At 41.4% G+C, this 22,756-nt stretch overlaps 1 protein-coding gene across 3 annotated transcripts in view; it reads left to right on the top strand.

Moving 5' to 3' along the window:
• The window catches only part of tns1b (tensin 1b), a 171,457-nt gene that overhangs the window by 19,023 nt on the left and 129,678 nt on the right, over nucleotides 1–22,756 (top strand). The window contains exon 1 of one of the 3 annotated variants that reach the window (XM_087178479.1): nucleotides 1,895–2,033. The exons of 1 other annotated variant lie outside the window; for it this stretch is intronic. In XM_087178479.1, coding sequence (XP_087034605.1) covers nucleotides 2,019–2,033 — 15 coding nt within the window. In that variant the 5' untranslated portion in view covers nucleotides 1,895–2,018. Of the gene's footprint in view, nucleotides 1–1,894; nucleotides 2,034–14,713; nucleotides 14,982–22,756 lie in introns of those variants that run through there. One more of the 3 variants, XM_087178481.1, reaches the window with a different exon arrangement.

The following is a 22,756-nucleotide window of genomic DNA, read 5'->3' on the forward strand; positions in this document are numbered from 1 at the left end:
GTGTGTGTGTGTGTGTGTGTGTGTGTGTGTGTTTATGTGTTCTGCTACAGTGATGTGGCCTCCTCTGAGACCACAGGGCCACAACTGTGTTTCATCTCCAGCAAAGTAAATATCCCTTCTTGCTTCCAAACGTTGTAAAAGCCGTGTTGAGAGGAGAAGAATAATCCTGAGTAATGTCAAAGTCACATGATACTCCTGCAGCCTGTCTTCCTCTGCTTTCTCAGTCACCTCTGTGCTCATGGGTGACTGGCAATGAATCTGTCAGGTCTGAGGTGGTTTCCATTAAGTGTCTGTTAAAAAAACAATGGATGGGCTCGTTTATTTGGGAGTTACTTGGTTTGGGGAGCCATTGCAAAGAAGCGACCTCTTCACCTCAGCTTCCAGCATCTCACTGTGTTGATTCATTTGCCTGGAACTGTTTTCTACCACATGTAGTAATGAAAAAGCACAAAGTAAACACAGTGCTGATCCAGGGCCACTTCATTTCTATGTCTGTCTATATTTTACACAAAGCTCAAATTATTAATATCCTTATATCAACAATGAATCAAATGTCTGCCTGTAGTGTGAAAGGTTGTGGTGATAACCCCCATAGAGAGTTATCATCTGACTCTTTTAGCTCATTGTTTTGGTTTTGGTCCACAAACTCTGCTCTCATTAAACTCATCTTCAGCCACAGCAGGACAGCTGTTTTCATTGAAAAGGGAAAGTAAAAAGTCAAATGTACACCACCCACACAGCATCTACTTATAGCTACTAGCAGGTAAAGCAACCAACCATTCCCAACCGTTTCCAGCTCATGACCCACTTGAAAATCTCAAAAATGATGTACAGCAACAATAACAATACGAAAGCAAGGGAAACAAGTAGGAAGCTAGAATTGTTTTAATTCTTCCTGTTGCTATGCAGCTATCCATTCATTTTGATAGCACACACTCAGACTGAGTAATATACACTGTTGCCCATAATGCCCACATTTTGTTTTCAGACACAATCTTCTGTTTATTCCTATTTAAATGCATCAGTAATCAGTAAAAAGAGATTGACTACTAAAGTTCTGAGAAGATACACACTTGTCAAGAATAAATCATATTGTCATAATCATTTCATGGAAAGAGGTAAAAAATATTTTATTCCAACTTTATAAGCAACAGTGTACATATATATATATATATATATATATGTATAAAATATATAATATAATATAATTACATCTTTTCACCAAAATTTTACTGTTTGCAAATGATTTAGATTGCAAATGAGTATTCTTTACATAAACACAAGGAAAGCAGGCAAATATACTGTCTAAGAGACTTATAAATATACTAACAAAAACAAGAAGAAGAAGAAGCAAATACAAAAATGTGTCTTTAGCCTAGATTTAAAAATAGAGATGGAGGAAGCACATCTGATATGGTGAAAGGTTCCACAGGTTGGTCACAGCTGATGCAAGTTTAAGACATTTCCTATGGTGGAGATCAAAAGAACAGACCTGCTAGGTGTCACAGAGACTCTGAACTGGATTAGCTCCTTCAAATTAATATTGTCACACTCTTGCTCAATGCAGTTGTGACGATACGTTGGACTTTTAACTGGGAGAGAGTCCAGTCTGTTCTCAGCCTGAACACTGAACTTGGCAACAGCACAAGAAATAACAATGATAATAATAAAAAAAATCTCAGGGAGCAAACAACGGCTCCTGGTATTTTCACTTTCAATGTTATGATCTCCTGACACTAGCTTTCCATAGTGTGTGTGTGTGTTTGTGTGTGTGTGGTTGTGTGTGTGTGTGTGTCTGTGTGTGTGTGTGTGTTTCCTCTCTCCTTGCTAACAATGCAGCTCAGGAAGTATGTCAGGATAAGGGCCAGACTGCAAGGCTCTTTTTGGTCAGTGGATCCAACTTTGAGGGGACAATAACATAGTCTTGTTAATCCCAGAGAAGCGAGGAAAGTGTTGAAGAAAGCTCTGGATCTGTGAGAGGGAATTACTGCCCAGGTGTCTTCAAAGAAAAGTCTGCCATGTCCCTCTGGCTGGTGAGTGCTGTTTCAACTTGTCATTTCTGACTGTGGGTGGTCAAGGACTCGCTCCCATCCCGAGGTCAGTAACACAAAGTATTGACGCTGAAGTCTTTGCTGGCGGTTTGGCCTGTCTTCCAAATTTTCCTCTTTGCAGTGGTTGTTTTTAATCAATGGAATGGAGCTATGGAAAGCAAATACAGTTTTGAATCAATTTATTGAATATGAATCCTTTATTGAATCCAAAGGGGTTCAGCTTTCAACATTTGTAAGTAATTAAAGTTGTAAATAAATAAATTGTTGGTTCAGAAGGCAGAAATCAACACTCAAGGTTTAAGTGGAAGCCTAATTCATATTAATCCACTGCTACAACCTGAAGATTATTTTAGGTTAGCAAGATATTAAATGAAATACTGGATAGATATGTATCGGAATCATTGCAATAACAGGTGCAGCCTACTTAGATAGTAAAACAATCTTTGGCTGAGGCAGACACCAGCTTGCAGAGAACACATTAACCAGACAACAGCAGAAAGTGTCGTTAGCTGTAGCTAATGAACGTTAATCAGCGACAGCTGATTTAACCTACAGCTGGTGACGTTTGTCACTTTAGCCAGTGCAAGTGGCGGCCAACGCTGGCTATCTGTAATCCAGAAGAGATTTGTTAGCATTTTGTTTGATTAGTGAATTAGCAGGCGCTGCTTCTTGCAGAGATTTGCTCTCTGCTTGAGATCCATCGCAATGGACATCAAATTTTTTTCCCTCTTTAGGCTCGTGCACTCATAAGAGCCACCAGCTGAAAAGTGCTGCGTTCATGAAATATGCTGGAAGACAAAACAGCTTGAAGACAAACAGCGAGAAAGCATGATAACAAACCTTTCAATCAGGTGGTTTAAAAAACACACCTTTAATACTACATACTTCTAACCATACATATGTGGTAATTGGTATGGTAATCAAAGAGACAGTTTGTGTTTCTTTTTTCACTCGTCCTTTCCTATGGACAGAGTATCAGTGTCCACGTAGTTTAGACAAAAGGCTCTTCATGTCATCATTTTGGTAAAACTTCTGCTTGTGTCTATGACAAATCCTTTGTCCTGTTCAGATGACCGTCTGTGTTTTGAACTCAGACAGAAACAGTTGATGCTTTGTCCATCTGCCCGTCTGTCTCTGTCTCTCTTTTGTCCCGTCCTCTCATGTGGAGGAGTCACTCTTGGAGGTGTCCGGACAGCTAATGATTTTATAGCTTTGCAGTAACTTTCGCACTGAGGACTGTTTTACAAGGGGCTGCCTGCTCATCACTGGAGGCGGACTGCTGCCACTGACTCTCATACACCAGACAACTGTAATTAATCTTGATTTAACCTATCGTGGCTTTGGTTTTTAATTATACTTGGTGGGCCCATTGACATGAAGAGGACATGATAAATCAAGTCTGGAAATAACACACACACTAAACAGCTGATACTGCTGTTTTTTTTTTTTTTTATTAAGTGAAGGAAAGACAGAGGCAGGAATACGCTGCACCTTCATACCTTTTCATCGCCTTGGCCAACATCCTGTTCATTTCTGCCCCGTCTGAGCTTTTATGAGGCAGCTGATGATGGCCCAGAGGCCTTTGGTGTTTGAGGCGAGTTGATTATTGCTGCGCCAAAGGTGAAATGGTCACTGTGGGTACTTTGTGTGTGGCGGGTGTCTCTGTAGATGATAATTAAAGGTTAAATAGCTCACTCTTGCTCTTTGGAATTTGTTTAATTAAAGTTCTTCTTCACCTCTGATTTATTAGTTCCATAGAGGCCATATTCATCAACAAGAATGTAGGAAATTCCCCAGATTTCATGATCAAATTGATTATGAACAATATGAGTTATTGCATTTAAAGGACATTTTGATGCTTTTCCTTTGAGATACATTGTTCACACTTACACAAACTTTATGGAGGAACACCATGACAGGCTTCACACTTTTTGAAGTGGTGCAGGAAACTTCATTTGAGGGGTCTTTTTATGGTGCTGGAATCAGTACAGATTTTTTTACTAGATGATTTTTACCACTGCATGCCATCAAATTCCGAATCTCTTTATAATTTCCCACCAGACAACATCATTATAGTCTGAGGTTGCAGTATCTCTTGCATGCAGTCGCAGAGATTTGAACCTGTGTCCGGGGAGTTTTGTAGTTCTTTGTGCCCCTTTCAGTCAAAAGAGGCTTTGAGAGAGTTGAGGATTATAGCTTTTCTTCTTCTACTGCGCGCTCCACTTTGTCACCAATCCTGACTTAAACTTCCCCATTATTGCCAATTTGCCGAAATGTTCCCATCTGCCGACTTAAGATAGAGCAATGTCTCTTTGTTGTGTTCAAAGACGAAATGAGCTTTCACTTAATTCCCCGTGGCTTTGAGCCATGTGCTCACATTCACCAAAGCTCTCAGTCCCAAAAAAAAATGGATGTCTTGGATCAATAGTGGGAGGGGCAGGAGATAATTGCTGCATTAATCACAGCCACTTTGTGAGATGCACTAACATGAAATGTAATATTTAAACAAATGAGTCTCCAATGCAAATGTTATTATTAGCTATTAGTTAACTTCATTTTAAATTACTTATGCAGTTGCAGCAGTGACAACCAGCAGACTCTGGAAATACTCTCTCAATGTCGGTTTATATTGTGGGAGTAACAGTGACTTGATGATGTCATTGGAGCTCAGCTAAACCGTAGCACTCTGCTATTGACAGCTGAAATACATGTGAAATGTGGAATAAGGTGAGAACTGGGCTCACAGTTTCATCAGTCTGCAGTCAGCTGCAGTGCAGCACTGCGTCGACATTTTTAATGTCGACTTGATATTCAACAGACTTATTGACATTATTTTATGTAAGTGGTTAAAGGTAATAGTAGTGTAGACAGCATTAGAAAATGTTTTTCTTCATTGATGCTTTTAAAAAGAGACTGCATGTTATTGATGAATAATAGAAAATTAAACTGATGAACGTGTACCACCAGCTGTGACCAAAACATCTCTGTCAGCCCCCTCCCCATTAAAACCATGACAAGTCACTTCCCCTTTTATTATCCCAGGAACAATGACCCTTAACTCTCTAACTTCTCGTCTAGTTTCCTAGAACAGACAACAGACCTGATGTTGCTAGATTGAGACTTGAAACCAGTCCATTGTTTGTCCTGCAGAGAGGCAGGAAGTGCGCATGATATTGTCCCCACGCCTTCTGTAGAAACCCTCTGTCCCTGTGCCAGTATTGTGTAATCTTCTTTAACAGGACAGGACAGGAGGATTGGTGTAATGATGAGGCCATGCCTTAGCTTCAACTTCACCGAGGCGTCCGTGAGCATGGCACGGAATATCTGCTAACAGCTGACCATGTGGGAATCAGCTGTGTCACAACTGTGAGAGTCAGCGTCACAAATACTGTGGGTATTCTTGAAGAAACATATTGTCAGGTTAGCAATCAAGCTAGCTAGCTTGCTTACTGGGAGCTTGGAGCATGGCAGGGGTCATGGAAAAAAAATTGGGTGCACAAATGAGTAATTAGAGCTGTGAGATGCGTGTGCAAGGAATACTAATTTGCGTTTTTGAATAACTTAATTCCGTCTTATTATTTAAGACTAAATTATTCTTGCACACAAATCAAGTGAATATAATGCCAAACATTTATAGAATCTGAAATACATTGTTTAACTGGCAAACCAAATTTTAAGTGCATTAAACCCAAGTGGCTGAATTCAATTAAATTTGCTTTTTTTAAAATTAGTTTTTCAGAGCATTAATGTAAGACTGCATAATGGTATGTGGTATATGACGCACAGATGTTTAATTGAGAGCAAACAGTGTTCATTTGTATGCGCTACGCTTTTTTCCCCCTCCGTTACACCTGCTGAGTCTACACCACTGCCTCGGAGCAGACCTGGCTGTAAATAGTTGAATGAGCAGTTTGGACGTAATGGCATAATGTTGTTGTTGCACTTTCCAACACCTTGCTGGGATTATTGGCAGTGGAGCAGGTTGTGGAAAAATTCTGGCTGCTGGAAAAACAGGAAGCAGCTAAGAATACACCCAAATAGGGCATTAGGCCTATCTTGCCGTGTTTTCACCAAAAAGTCAGAGGCTTCCTCCTCTCGTTTCCCTGAAAGAAAACAAAGAGGGGAGCTTCCTGTGCAGCTATGGCGGCAGATCTGAAACAATGTTAGTCTGTATTGTTCTGTAAGGATATTCAGCTGGTGTGACATTTTCCAGGACACGGAGCCAAATGTTCTGGCGCGATTCTCTGAATACTTTTGATGAGAAATTGCCTCATGAAGACAACGAGGTTATACTGCAGACTTCATTATGAACCTCTTTTTAAAATGTCGCTATTTCACTTTGTCCTTTTTGGGATTAATGTAATTCAGGCTTCTTCTTTTTCATTATCTTTGCTTTTCAAATTGTCAATTTTTGTGCTCTTCTTTTAATGTTAATGTAGTTAGGAATATATTTTTCTTCCACTTTATTAAACAAAAGAAACCAAACATTCAGTTCATCTTCTGTCTGGCTCAATGCTAACTAATTACTCATGATGCATACACAGGCTCTGTGGACCATTTATGATTGGTCTGAGACTGCCAATCTTCATTAGGGCTCCCCTGTCAGCAAATGCACCAACACACTCCACTAATTACATTTGCACACATAACGCATTCACTTTTGTGACTGTATTGTTTTTGACTGTATTCACTCACCTTGTCTCCTCGGGTGTTATCTTTTCCTCCTGGTACTATGACACTAAATGGACGGTCATATTGTCATCAGCTGCGATGCACCTGCTTCATATTCTGTATTTACAGCTTCTTTTTAATCGCTGAGAATATACTGTTACTCCACTTACCACATCTCATATTCATTGTTCTTTCTCTGCTCCAAGCCATCCCCCCTCTTTTCTACATTAAATTGCAGGCCCCCTCCTTTTTCCATCACTATAAGTGCCTCCTTCTTTACCAGACGGCTCTGCCTGACCCACCCCACCTCCGCCCACTTCTGTCTTCCCCTCTCCTAATCTTTTTCCTCCTCAGGCTTTCAACTGAAGAACCTGCAGCATCCAGAGAAAGAGGGGATGGGGATGGAGGATGCAGGGATGCTGTAGGGATGATAGGCAAGAGAAGGGGAGGCTGCATTTAGGAATATCCTCCACTACACTTTAAGGGAACTTCTGGTCACTGAAACTGAAGGGAAATGCACCATTTGTTGGATCAGATCAGCAACCGTCCCAGGATTCAGTCCACGACTAACTACTAGGGTCCTGTGCCTCTTGACAGGGGTTTTGAAGGACAGGCTTAGAGAGGGAGGGGAGACGCTGAGCAAGGTGCGGTGGCAGTGATACAGTACTAGTAGAGGACGTGAGGAGATTTTTCAGGAGAGAATGGGCGGACTAGGTTGGTGTCTCGCTTCAGTCTTCAATTGGCTAAAATTTTTCTTCCACTGCATCTTCCCTTTTTGGAAACAGAGGAGAAGCAAAAACACGGTACAGTTCACGTTTTAAATCTAATATGAATATTTTTTTTGGGGGGGGGGGCTTTGGGTTCAGCTTCACAGATTTTTGTTGTTTTATTTTCCAGCTTACTCAATTTAAGACTCTTAAATCTGCTTGTTGAACTTGGCATCAGTGATTTTCCTGTTTATAAGAGAGAAAACAAATGCTGCATATTGATGGGAACAGCAGCTCTGGGCTGGAAGAGACAAATAACAGTATTTTTTTCTACCCATGCTGTGTGCCTATATGGGCATGTTGGTTGTTGTCAGTTGGTTGACTAGTCCACCACTTTGGTCTAGACTGAAGTATCTCAACAGCTGTTGAATGAATTGCCAGGAAATTTGGTTCCGACATTCATGTTCCCCAGAGGATGAATCCCAACGACCCTGAGGTGATTCCCTGTCTTTTCCTCTAGTGCCACCTTCATTTTTAAGATTCAGTTTGTCCAATACTCTGGTTTATGACCCAACACCTGCACAACTAATGACATTCCCATCAGCTGCAGCTAGTGCTAATTTGCAAATGTTAGCATACTAACTAACTAACTGCACCTGCTAAACCTCAGCATGTTAGCATCTTCATTATGAGCATGTTAGTATGCTGCTGTTAGCATTTAGCTCAAAGAACCAATGTGCCTGAGCACTGCCTTCCAGAGCCAGTACCAAGACTGTAGACTCGTAGTCCACAGTCTCTTCCATGACTGTGTGACACTTTTATCCATTCATCGGTCTCCTCACACCGTTCACATGGAGAATCTTTCCTTTATTCTGCACAAATTACAACTAGTATGTTATAGATTTAGATGTAGTTTCACTTACTCTTTGTAGCACACTCATGGTGACGTTCAGTTTGATTGATGGTAGTTCTAATGACTTATAGTCTCTTACACTGGATATACCAAACATTGTGATTGTGATCTTTTGTGTGAACCCATCTCTAACTGTCCCAACATTTCCATGTGCAGTTGCCAAGAGGACTGTCAGTATCAATGACAATGGAAATAAATTTAATACTTGTGTAACGCCCAGCCAGTAAAAGGCCTGGCATGAGCACAGACAGTGAAACAGGATGGAGAGATAAAGACAGCAGGACCCACACACAGGACAGACAGCAGGATATTGCCAGTTTGACTTTTCCTGATAGTAGGTCCGTGCTGATGAACAGAGCCATTAATCCTGCAAATGCAGCCACTGCACAGTGTCTTAGTACACACACCCTGATGTGCACGAGGTTTTCATCTACACACAGCCATCGAACTCACTCTTAATTAAAGAAGCTCTTCACCTGCAGAGGTTTACCAGGGTGGTGAGATGGTGAAGTGAACAGATGACTGTGGTGTAAGGCAGCTGAATTCCTGCCAGATCCAGGCAGTTTCATGGATGACCCTCTGTGGTGCGGCTGAACAATTACTTTGGTACTTATCAGTCTATCTTTTTTTGGGCAATGCACACTTCATATTTGTCAATGTGATTGCGTTCCAAGTGATTAAACAAATTGGGCATGTTGACTTTGGTTGCTATCCATGTTGCAGTCACCACTGTCTGGTAGTCGTGACTGATAAGACCAAATTAAGAGGCGAGATGGGTGTCTGCCTGCCCAGACGACAACGCAGTCCCAGAGTTTTCAAACTAAAACGGGGCCAGCAGTGTTTCCAGGTCTCACTTTTAGTGGTTGTGCGGACATCAGGTTTAAGAGTAGCCATATCTCCAGCTTAGCTTTGAGTGAATGCAGACTAACTTGGATAGGGCAGATGCACGTGACTGAACACGAGGTAGTATTTTTTTAAGGGCTGTAACGCACAAAGTGAGGAAGTTTTAACTGACATGAGCAAGATTAAGTCCATGATAGGTTCTAAATGTCAGTTTTGATACTCTTGGTTAGCTCTTCGGTGATCTCTCAACGTGAGTTGACCCAAATGATAACGCCCTTGGTAATGATTAACTTTTTTTAGATTGACTTGTGAGTTTTATTCCTAAACCTGCAGTAACTTATTTTTTGGCAACTTGGGGGCAACAGAAACAAGTGCACTTACCATTAGAGGTCCATATAGCATAAAGGTCCATGTGTTGTTTGATTATAAAGCAGGTCTAGGTTCTATATTAATACTGTGAAAGTATCAAAGCCTCAGTCCACAGAGAAATGCACACAGCCTGTATTCAGAAACTGAGCCTTAAAACCAGCCGTCAGGACTTCTGTAACTTTGTGATGTCACAACAAAGCAGTCACTGCCCTCAGTCATGCCCCAAGCCCCGCCCACCTGGACCCACCATCCAACCTTGCAGGATTTGGTTTCTCTGAGTGTTTACCTGAAATCTACAATTTTTTTATTGGATCAGTCAGAAAACAGTCAGCCAATCAGAAGAGAGGCTCAGAACCTCCTCTCTTCTGATTGGCTGTTGTTACTAGAGCTCCAAAGAGAAGCCTGAGAGAGGAGATGTAAAACTACACTGAGAGGGTTTTCGATTAAAAAACCACAAGTATATCTTCTTATGGATCAACCTTTAACATATTATCACCTTACAGACTTGATATGGAAAACATGGCTACAAATCACTTTTTATGTACTAATTGTTTTCATAACTGATTGATGTGTTATTTCTCAGTTATTCATATGGCTTGTCTAACATCAGAAATCAGAATACTTTTCTTCGTCTGATCAACATGTGTCTTTAATCAGTCTGTTTTAACAAACAATGCCACATTTCCCTCTCACTTAGTAATGTCATTTAGCTCCCTCTTTGCTCAGCATATGTGTGTATCATGCAAAGCTGCTGAGGGCTTGTGTCAAAATGTCAAAGTCACAGGATGTGGACGCCCTTGTGCACTGCAGTGAGGGAATAATGCAACTATTGGTATTGCACACTATTCCCTTTATTTTATTATTATTTTTGTTTACATATGTTTGATGTTAATGCTGTTCCGTGTACCTGGTTTTAGGGTTAGGGTTAGCTGCGGGTGAGCAGCTGTTTTCCTGCCGTTTGTTTGACATAAATAGAAGATGAAATGAGTAGCTGTCATAAGCAGTCGTAGCCAGTGTGGTGTCCATGCACAGAAACCCATGCTGATTTGATTTTTAAAAATATGGATCTCACAGGTTGTCACTTCAGTGTGTCTACATGACAGTTCTTCAAAGAGGCTTCTCACCGTGTGCTGCCGTACTGTCGTTGTTTTTCTATGGGTCAGTGTGTTGTCAGTGTGTTGTCAGTGTGTTGCGGTGCTGGGTGGACGGTCCTTCCTCACAGCAAAGAGAGAGAACAGAGGAAAACGTGCACACACATGTGAGTGTTCTGCAGAGGGAGGGAGGGCCTGGGTCTGTATTGTTTTCAACAGATGGGAGTCATGGGGGTGGGAAAGGGTGTGTGCATGTCTGTGTGTGTGTGTGTTGGGGGGCCTGTTGGAGTGTGTTCTTCCTCTGTCTGTCAACAATTGAACTCCTCCTTCATCTAGCAGGTTCTAGGACGTCAGCCAAGATGACAGAACACACCCCTCTGCTGTTTATACACTCACTCTTGACTTGTCTATCTCTGTTTATCTCGGCTACTATCAATCTATCAGATCATTTGTATTCTAAGAACCTATATTAGGTTTTTTTTCTCTCTGTCTCTTTAACTTCTCTGTCTCCAAATTTCGTCATTTGCTTTTTTTCCCCCCACTGAATCTTTTTTTTCCTTTCGTCCTGAGACCATTGTCATAGGGCGTCCAGCCTTGATCTCTCACAGCTGTTTACCCATCTTCACTCGGTTCAAGGACAGTGACCTGACACCGCTTAATCTTCTTAATTGTGTAAGTGCCTTGCCGTCCACTCTTGGCTCTGGTTTACAAAAGAAGACAGAAAAATGGTCAAGGTTAAAGAGGTACTAAAACAAATCCTACGAGTGATCTGATTAAAAATGAAAATAACCCACCCTCCCTTTTACTACACCAGAACCCCCCTCACACACACACACACACACACACACACACACACACGGTCCCTCTTTTACCTCTGCAGGCCCTCCCATGTTCAATTATATAGGATAATATAGGACTGTGTCTCTGAACAAGTGTCTGACTCTACACGTGGAGGCAGTTTGTTCAGTGACCAGCAGTGGGTGCTGGGGCAGCACTTGCTGAATGAGCTGTGTGGTCTTTGGTGGGATAATGTCAGTGGGGTAATACAGTCTGTCATCAGTGTTGTGCCAGAACAACAGTTAGTCCTGGATCACTTTGTCTTTGAATAGTCATGATATCCAATCTTGATATCTGATGTGCAAAAACTGCAAACTCTGTTAAAATATATATATATATATATATATAAAACTGCTTCATGCCTTTGTGTTAATGTGTTTTCATGTTATTTTCTGTTTTAAAGCACTTTGTAAAAATCTAAATAAGTAAAAAACTACAAATCTATAAATAACAAATCTAACTCAAACTTGATATCATTTCTCTCTAATTATACTATCTTTGTTGGCTGCTCAGTAACTCCTGATATTACATATGTAAATATAAACAGGAGGTATTATGTTTATCAAAAATAAATAATGCATCGTACACTGTCACAGTAGAGTCTGCTGACAGGGAACTGGGCGATGTGACTTTATGCAAGGCAAGAACACAGTGTCCAGTGCGGTTAAGTTTTAATCTTGGTACAACTAAGCTCTGCTGGACAACACTCAAATGCACAGTCATTCAGTCACTTAGTGTTATGATCCAAAATAGCCTCAAGTGGTTATATACACTTGTGTTTGTGTTTGTGTTTGTATGTGTGTGTGTGTGTGTGTGTGTGTGTGTGTGTGTGTGTGTGTGTGTGTGAGAAGTGAAATGTAAATTAAGTAAAATAAATTGAATTAGATAACAAGTTGTTACAATCAGTATTTTTATATGAACAATGGATCAAATGACTGTGTGCATGTGAAGTTCCTGCTCATAGTGATGCGCTGCAGTTATAGTGTCTTTCAGCTCATTGTTCTGCTTTGTTTTGGTTCACTCTCACGGCTCTCATCAGCCATGTTTCCAGCTGTAGCAGGCACTTGTTTTTGTCCATTTCATATCAGACAAAAATAATATTTTAGCTTCCGGGTCCCTTTGGGTAAGAATTCTGAAAACGTACATGTTTGACATGTGGTTGGCATTTGTCATTTCAAATCTTTAGATTAGAATTAAACATTAATGAAAATAATTGTCAACTGAAGCCATAAAAAGACAGACATTCATTAGTGTAAAATAACAAGTGCTGTTTCCTTAAAACTCAAAGCTCTCCCACTTTTCAGCCAAATATATTTCTGGACGTGTCTGTGTGTGTGTGTGTGTGTAGGTGTGTGTGTGTGTGTCTGCGTGTATGTGTGTAGGGTTTTGTGTGTTGCTTGGAGCGGGATTAGGTCTTAAATGTTTTCTCTATAACATTGTCTCCTTTAGTGAGTTTGTCTCTGTAGGGGTGGCCTGCAGGAAATACCAGGGGATTAATCCTCTGTGCCACTGGGTGAGTGTGTTTGTATGTGTGTCTGTGTGTAGGCAGGTTTGTGTATTTATATAGTGTGTGAGAAAGATGTGAAAATGTGGGGGGAGAAACGGAGCGTTATTGGGGGATGTTGATGTGTATGCATGCGGTGAGTTTGATAGTTTAGATTATATGTGTTTATGTTTTCAGGAAGTAGTGGGTGTGGACTTGATGTGTTTCTGTCACATGAGACAATCTTTGTGTGTGTGTGTGTGTGTGTCCATGAGTGTTTACAGGTGCTTGTAGCCCACAACTCAGTAATGGTCATGTTTGTGTTTGGAGGTTTGAAGTACATGTGCATAGGTATCTGTGAATGAGTGAGTGTGTGTGTGTGTGTGTGTGTGTGTGTATGTGTGTGTGTGAAACACCCACACAAGGGGATAAAGAGTCACGCATGGGGCTAACTTGGTCATTGATGAGCAGTGAGAACTTAATGAAGCAGGTTTTGCTTCCTGGCCCCTCTGTGTTCTTTCTCTTTAGTAAGGGGTTAAGATGGGGGGGGGGGGGGGGGGGTACTCTGTTTGGGGCCACTATACAGTCAGAGGTAGATCCTTCAGAACTGCTCTCCTTAAGGAAGGAAAACATGTAGGCCTCCTATAGAGGCCGAGAGGGAGATTAGAAATGGTAAAGTGTCGTCTGAGATGGTCAATAGATGAAGTTTGTGAAATTGTATAATTTTGTTTTTGTTAACAAATACAAGGAAAAAAACAAAACCAACAATGACTTGATCTGACTAACAAATATTGTGTGTGGATCCAAAGCCTGATATCTAATTCCTCTGTGCCATACAGTGCCATTGTTTTCCAAAACAACCATAAAGAACACATCAGTGAACCACACTGTTGCCCTGACTGTTCCTGCTTCACCATGAACACACACTAGTTTATTATGATTCAATCCCACTTACACTGTCCTGCTGCTGCTGCTGCTGTAAATGCTTCCTGGAGCACCAAATCTTTTATTAATCTGCAGCTCAAAATAGTCCCTAACATATGCACTCATTACTCTATTTACTCCTGTTTGAGTAATGTTTGTTAAAAACTATAATGTATAACTAGAAATTGAGCGTCGGATGTTGAGGACACTGGGTGTGGAAAGAAGTTTTATGCAGATTTTAGTTGGACTGACAATCTGAAGTTGCATCAGGTGTTTTCTCCACAAACACATCCACAAAGATTAAGTGTAGCGTTTTCCAGTGTCAAGAGAAATGCCAGTGGACTTTCATCTGAAGGGCGAATACAGGAGGACACAGAGTTGATGAAATATTAAAATGGGTGCACCACAGACATACACAGGGAAACAGAGCTAGAGAGAGATGGAGAGAGGGGGAGGTGAAGTGCAACGGATGCTGAGGGGTACGAACGCGGGGGGGTGGGGGGGGGGGGGGATGAATGAATGAATGAAATTAAAAGTGGTGAGACTTAGTGGGGTAAAGAGGGATGAGAGCGAGAGGAGGGGCAAAATAAGATGGATAATAAGTGGAGTATCCCCTCCCCCTTTGCTCCTGTGGAGAGGTGGGGGCAGCTCCCCCCCCCTCCACCCCACCCCACCCCAGGAAAAAAAAAAAAAAAAAAAAAAGCTTTGTGAAACTTTCCCCGGCAGAGGGAAAGAGAGGGAGAGTGAGCACAGAGGAGAGGCAGTCAGGATCCAATTTAGGTTTAAGGGGAGAGACAGAGGAGGAGAAAGCAAGTAAGAGAGGGAGGAAGAGGGAGAAAGCAGGAGCCCGAGGAGAAAGAGAGTGTTCCTTGTGTTCAGGATAGTCATGGCTTTGCAGCGTTGGGCAACTCTTCTCCTGCCTGGATTAGATTTAAGGAAGCCCACTGGTCTGTAGCAGCAGCAGCAGCAGCAGCAGCAGCAGCAGCAGCAGCATCACTCCCGTCAGTCACCATGCCGTCTGTCTCTCTCAGCCTGCCAACAGCTCTAGCTGGACCTGCGCGCACCTGGGTCTGCCTGTCCTGCATGTTCTGGGTGAGATAACTTTTCACCTTGGATTTGTTCCCAGGATCATGAGTGATTTGTGAAGTGTCAGCATGCACGAGACTTCTGTCACATTTACGACCAAGCTGCAGGAGATAGTGGACCTGAGCATGTAAATCTAATTACTTGCAAACTGCAGTTGCATAATACACTGTAGGTAATGGTGGAATCATGAGTATCTAAGTGAGTGAGTGGTGAGGACAGAATTAGCTTGATGATGCAATTAGCCAAAAGGCTTTTTTTTTTTTTTTTTTTTTTTTAATCACATGGAGAATGGGTTCTGGCTCAATACCACTGGAAAACCCTGATCACATCAAGCTGGTCAGGAGATGTGTTGGGTGGTCTGCTTGTCGGGGGTTGGGTGGAGGGTTGGGACCCTGGCTGTGGGGGGCCTTGGCACGGTGACACATTTGAGGGAGGAAGATATTATGAAGGAGAATGGGAGGGCGTGCAAATGTGAGACACAACGGTGCGTTGTTTTCTCCCTCGAGAAACATATTTAGCATTTGCTCTGCAGCTCCACGCACGGACTAAAAACTTTTCTGCTCTTACGCTGTGTTGAATTAAACGTGTCTGCTGCTCTTTTCTCCCTCAGTCTCTCTCTCTCTCACCCTTTCCCACTCCCTCTGTGTCCCGCTCTGTCTGGCTCTAGGTGGTTGGTGGGGGACAGCTATTTTTGCGTTCTCTTGTATAATTTAATCTGCCGCGCATTCCCGCTCGCAGTGAGAGGCTGTTTGTGCACTTGTGTGTCCTCTGAGCTGTGATGTGGTCAGTGAAGAACTGTGTGTTTGTGTGCGTGTCCATGCTAAAAGCATTGTGAGCGCGGTCTCGACATTTTGTCTTAAAACACTCTTGAGTGCTTTTCCTAATTTGTGCTGATATGAAAGAACATTCCTGGCTCAAATATACAACATTGCATGCTGCTCTCCTCTTTTTTCAGCTGAATAGAGGATGAAAGAGGAGAGTAGCTGAATAGACCATTGAGATTCATCCTTCCTCATTCTGCACTGGTCCTTTGGGACATGACTTCACATCACTGGCAGAGCTGGAGTTCTCGGCGAAGAGACTGGATAATCTTACAGAGCTCTTCATCAGTTAATTACCATTCTTTCTTTTGAGGAGCAGGAGGCGAGGTGAGAGGGGGGTCGTAAAAGAATCTCAAAGCCCCCCAGCTAAGCTCTGGGTCACTGATTGACTGCATCAGAGCACTGTATGACAAAGCGGGCTCACTTAAGGGGGCGGGGTTCAATCTGAGCCTCTGAATTAGTAGCAGGCCCTAAAACAGTGTTGATATGGGCACACCTTATGTCAAGAGATTAGGGTTCAGGTTAAACTGTGAACAGCCCTAATTTGGGTACACCTTATACCAACATTATTCCAAGATTATGGTTAGGGTCATTGTTAAATCCTAAAGAAGACTTAATATGGGCACACCATATGTCAGCAGATGAGGTTAAGGTTCATCATAAACCTTTTTCTAAAGACAAGTGCCTTGGTTTTTTGTCAAGAATTCTTCTAGATCTGTTCATTCCCATCCGCCAAAGAGCACCGTCTTATTTGCACTAATACATGTTTCACTTAAGGGGGTGGGGTTCAATCTGAGCGTCTGAATTAGTAACAGGCCCTAAAACAGTATTAATATGGGCACACCTTATGTCAGGAGATTAGGGTTCCAACATTATTAGATTATGGATAGGGTCATTGTTAAATCCTAAAGAAGTCTTGACACTGTAGGTCAGAATATTAGTGTTAAGGTTAACCCTGAAACAGTCTGAATTCTGACACACCTTATTCTGGGTCAGGGTCACTATTAATCCTAACCCTAAGAGATGCACCTTGACCAGAAACCCAAAGGTGTGCCAAGAGCACTGAAAATAAAACAATCTTGCAATTATCAAAAGTTTGCAAAAATTTAGTCATTGATTATTGATATTCCTCCATCTTGATGATCGTTGTCTGTACAATACTTCCTGCTAGACTGATCAGGTTTTCGTAGGACGGATATAGACCTACTTCTTGTGCAGCTGGGAAAGTAAGCACAGCTGCAAAAGCTGTTATGAAGCAGTGAAGAGGTAGGAGAGAGAGAGAGGGAGATAGAAAGAGGGAGAATGAGCATGTGAGAGTGAATGAGTAGGTACAGATGCAGGAAACAGACCATCTTCATGAACTAGACAAGATCTATTCCTTCGCCCGGCCTCAAGTGGGGAGGGTTTCCTCTTGTCAGAGCAGGATGGTCCTGGATAAAAGCAGATTTTTTTCCCCAGCCTATAAGCAGAGAGAAAGTGCTCAGGGAAATATAGGAAATGACAGGAACAACTTGAAGGACAGAGGAAATTAACAGACGATGCGCTGGCCAAGATCAGAGGGCAAAGTGAGTGGGGATGGTGCGAGAGGCCTCGAAAGAAGACCTTCAGAGTGCCACTCCTCCACCAAACACTGTGAATAATTAATGAATGCCAAAAAAGGGTTTTAGGGAGAGTTTCATCAGGTTTCTCAGAACTGACCATGAAACCAATCAAATGTCCTCTACTAGCCCATGGCTGAGAGAAACTTTAAAGGCCATGCAAATGCTGTTGACATTCGGGAACTGCAAGCTGCATCCACTTGTTGTGGCTTTTGCAGTAAACAGGTGTGATTGACAGAATGTGGGCCAGGCAGTTGTGAAGCTGTTGGCAGCAGCGGCCAGGTGCCTCCGACCCAACAACCTGCTGTAGCAAACACTGCCTCAGATCACAGCTGTGTCAATGCAAATATTGATCCTTGTCTAAACCGTCAAAGTCGCCAGGTTTCAAAGAACTTCTCGGGATGATCGATATCCATTAACGTGCTCTCAGTCCATCCAGGTTCAAAGTTGGGTCTCTGAAGGACCGCTCTGGGAAATGGTGTTATCTCAGGAATGTTAGGTCATTGGTCTTTCGTGGTCTTGACTAGAAAACAGACAAATGACTTCAAACTGACATGGCAGACTTACATCTGCCTCTGAAAGCGCGATACATCTAAAAGAAACAGGAGGTCTGTGCTCTCTGTCCATCTTATTTCCAATATTTCTTCCTATCCTCTTTTCTTTGCACTTGCCTCCACCCTCCCTCTTCTCTCCTGATCTGTTGTTGGTTTGGTTCTTCCCCCCCATCCGAGTTCCTGAGATCACCTCTGATTTGGAGAAAAACGTTCCACATGTGGGGCCCCTTTGAAATATGCCAAGATTTCTGTAATTGTAACATCTGGGTTTTCACTATAATGGATTTGCCATGCAGTTTCTTTCCGGCTTGATGCTCACTGCCATCCTGTGCAGCAAGGCTCATGCTATTTTCATCTTTGTGTTGCTCTTTGCATGTGTTCTCTTGATGGTGCCTTGGTTGAAAAATCTTGAACAACAAAAAGGGAAGTTTAACCCTTGTTCAGTTGATTTATGAGAGTTGTTGAGCTTTGTGTAGCACCCCCCCCTTTTTTTTTTCGTGAAGAGACCCCCAGCCTTGTGCATGCTTCACTGAGCACATTGGCCTTAAACCTCCCATGGCTTTCTGGTTTTTCCCTGGAGGGAGTTTCAGGATTCAGAAAATTGAACTCCTACTTTAATGCAGATTAAATACATCTAAATTGTATATAGTGCATTCTCAATATGCACTGGTTGGAAATAACCAATGATCAGATCTTTTTCACCTTCATACCTACTGTCATTTGTCTTCTGTTAATTCATCCTGTAGATTAGTGATTCATATTGGATGCCATTATTGCATTGCTTAAGGGAGACAGACAAAAGCCGGAAAAGGGAGAATTGCAATACTCATACCTGACCCAGAGTTCCCTCATTTTTCTCGTCCTTTATGGCATCTAGTAACACTGTCGGATATCAGACGTCATGCTCCTCAGACCTTTGTGTCTAATTTGGTGCAATATTACTTCATGTCTCTGAAGGGCTTTAACCAGCATGGCCTTCCAGATAGTGTAGCACATGTCCTTTTATCCACTGGTTTTGTCCCTTATCATGTCTGTCACACAATTATTTCTATCATTGAAAGGACATGACATCATGAAGACTCATTTATAGCCCGATCAACAGCAATTAAAAGTCAGTGCAATCAGAATGTCCTTCACCGTGACTTTTACGCTCACATTGTTTTATTATTTTAACTGTAGCTTTTTGCATGAAACTATTATCATGCATGAACAGTATCCGTTGACTTTGCTTGTGAACCTTTTGACACCAGAATAAGTAAAAAATATCTCTGAGGTCTTGACAGATACTGTTTGGGCTTTTCTTAAGACACATTCAAACAACAACATTGTAAATTATGGTTATGCATACTGGAATGAACCAAATTGGTGATTAGTAAATCAAGTATGAATTGTACGTATGAAATTGTATGTATTTTAACATGGTTTATGTAGATTTTTAAAGCAGACTTTCAGTCTTTAAACCCGTTACTAAACATGTCTGTTCAGAACATGTTCTGTACTTGTAGTCGGCCACTGTTGTGATTAAATTAGTTTTTGACAGACTGGAGAATAGTGAGAAATAAATGAATACAGGTGACGTCACTTAAGGAAATGCCTGTATGATTTTTGACGATAAGAGGGTCAAAGGTCACCGTTGTGGTAAGGACTGGCCACAGACTTGGCTCTGGAGTGTGGGGAGGTGTCTGGACCTTGTAGTGGTTAAAATTGGACAGCTAACAGGAGGCTTATTGTGGGGTCTGGGCCCCCTCAACACTGGAGCCGCGACATTGCAAAACTAATCTGCTGCAATTTTGTGTCGACAATTACAATAATGAGACATGCATCATTTGTGTTTACTTGGCTGGACTGAAATCAGCTTGGAGTCTGTTAAAATAAATGAAACATACACATCCTCAATGTCACTGGAGCTGCATTCACATAACTGAGTGGTCTTAACTTCCAGATCAGTACACCTATTCACTTTAAGCTTCTACTGCTGCTGACTGTTATTACTGCAAAAAAGTAATGTAATCTTAAATATTATTGTATAACATAGTAAAATGAAATAATTTAATTAATTACCTTAATTAATAACAATAAATAACATAAACATTTCTATCCTTAAATGCCTTTTGTATCAGTAGTAGCCAGACAAATGTAGCCATGGAAAAATGTGTTTTAAGACATAGTTTGAAAATTCATTAGCTACTTCTGCTTAAAACAAGACTATGTAGACAATCTTCTTCTTAGGAATGCAAAGTTGAATCTTGCTGGATCCAGTATACTCAGGGGTTTGTTGATACAACCTTACTTGGTCTGGTGTGACCAGTGGCTTATTACGGCTAATGTTAACTAACTTTTCACAGATATTACTGTGACATTTGTCTGTGACTCTTCCGTACTTGTGCTACTGTTGCAATACATTTCAGTATGTCACACAAAACATTTAAGTGTTTTCATCATAAAGTTAAAAGAAGTAAACACACCATGCCATTAATGGCCACACTGGCTCTAGTCCAGTTATATAGACTCACTTTAAAAGACCTGAAACCTTGGCTTCAAACCTTGACTATTTCTCAGGTTTTCAGATCCTTTAAAGGTTTAATATCTTGTTTATAAAGCGCATGTTTAGTATCCAAAGCCACCTTATATGGATATGCTCCACATTTCATGTGTGCAACAGTGTAAGCCAGAAAATTCCTTACATGTACGTGTAGACTCATACTTTGTGTTTCTTCGCTGCCAGAACAGAGCAGCCAAGTTAAACCAGATACTTTAACAAGACACTGTTTTTTACAGAACAACACAACACAAACACTGATCAAACCCAAGAAACATATCACTTTATTAAATCTAATGCCAGAACTTGAGCATGTGTGCATTTGTTTGAGTGAATATGAGAGCTCTGACATCATGATAAAGCACTCTGTGGAGATTAAGACTTAGAGCTGGGAGCTTTCACCTTAACACCAGTATTTATTTCTTGACTTTGCCAGCTGTACAGTCGGGATTGTTTGAGGAGATCAAGATCTCTCCTGGCACCATTTCCCAATGTGTCAGTCAAGGGCCCTCACCAAAGAGGCCCACAGACCTTGTTAATGCCATGATAACCTCTAACTCTGGATGTGATCTGAGACCTCCCGTGGATACCTATGCATTCAAGTGTGAGGCCAAACAATCCTTATTGGAAGTGGCGCTGACAGCACCCTGCTGTGCTGCCTGCTTATTTATCCAAAGGGATTCGGGTTTACGTTTGAGGGATTTCAGTTTTTTTCGAATAAGTTGACTTTGTTCGCAGTATTGTCAGTGTGATTAGTAATTTGATGGATTTATTTGATTTCCTTATTGTATGTGTCTTAGACAACAATCCAGAGAGGATTTTATTCAGTTTGGAAGAACAGAGGAGGCACTCTCTCTATGAGATCTAATCATAAGAACAAAATCCCCTGAAACATATCATCCCCATTATTTTTAGAGAACATTTTGGGGTTATGGCTTTAGTTTCATCAGTCTCGTCCAAGTGCCTGATCCTCTGCCAACCCAGCGTGATATAGAACACGTGCTGTTTTCCCTTGGCAGTAAGTTTTTCTGATGAACTTTGGATGTCTTTGATTAAACCTGTTTCATCCCTCTGTATCCATGCTATTGGCAAGGACAATCCCCCTTGCTTTTATTTGGGGCTTGTAGCCATCTTTCTTCCACATGTATAATTTATTTTCATAGGCTGCTATATCACAATAGTGCGAGAGAAAGTTCAGAGCTTTGTTTCCTTAAACAGATAGCTTATCTCGGGCCATTCTGAGATTTTCACTTAAAACAAACAAAGCAGAACATTTATGACTCGCTTTATATGGATTTGTCGTAAGATTTCAAAACGCATGTCTGAATCCAGGCCAGAAAATCACAATGTACTCTTGTTACAACAATAATAAACAATTTATTTTACACACAGAGTGCTTACCAGATTATTTGGACACACAAAATCAACACAATCACAAAACTTAAGAAGAGAACAATAAGTGGATATATGAGGAAAAGTTACATTACAGTCCAGACCACAAGTACGGTTTACGTCATACATTGAAAATACTGAGTTATATATTTAATGCATATTTCCCAAATTGCAAAGGTTATAAAATTATTGGACACTTGGCTATTAAATGTTTCTTTGGCAGCTGTGTGTGGTTTCAACATGGCGCACACAGGCAAATGACCTGATAGACCGAGGAACACATGTCTTGTGGATGAACAGAAAATGATTTAGAGAAGAAATTGTCTTAATGACTTCGCAGCAAGTCAAGAAAGCTCTACAGGATATAGGCGGACATGTTTCCTTGTCAGTGATCAAGAGAAAACTTCAGAACCAGAATGTCAGAGGATTTACCACTAGATGTAAACCACCGGTTAACCTCAAAAACCGGAAGGTCAGGTTGCAGTTCATGCTAGTATGCTAACATTTGCTATTTAGTATCAAACACAAAGTAAAGCCAATGCTGATAGGAGTAGTCAAACAAAAGTATTAGACCGATAAAAAATCTGACCCGATGACAGCTCTAGATGAAGACTCAAGGGACCCTCATGTTATTTCAATTCATCTATGGGCACAATGAATGCCTGTATCAAATTTCATGGCAATAAATCCAAAATTGGATTAGCCATCACAAGAGACATGCCGCTAGCACGGCTAAAAACAGAACTTTAATATGCAAGTGGAAGTGTTCGAGTCTGAACCTAAAACCTTGGTCAATGAATTGTCTGGTGGAAATTTAATGAAATTTTCATTACAACAGGTTCCTAGTCTTTGAGTGCAGGATTATGATCATTAATCA

The sequence above is a fragment of the Seriola lalandi genome, unplaced genomic scaffold (genome assembly GCF_002814215.2).
Source record: "Seriola lalandi dorsalis isolate HSWRI2012SDOR001 ecotype SW California unplaced genomic scaffold, Sedor1 jcf7180002054689, whole genome shotgun sequence".
NCBI classification, from domain to species: domain Eukaryota; kingdom Metazoa; phylum Chordata; class Actinopteri; order Carangiformes; family Carangidae; genus Seriola; species Seriola lalandi.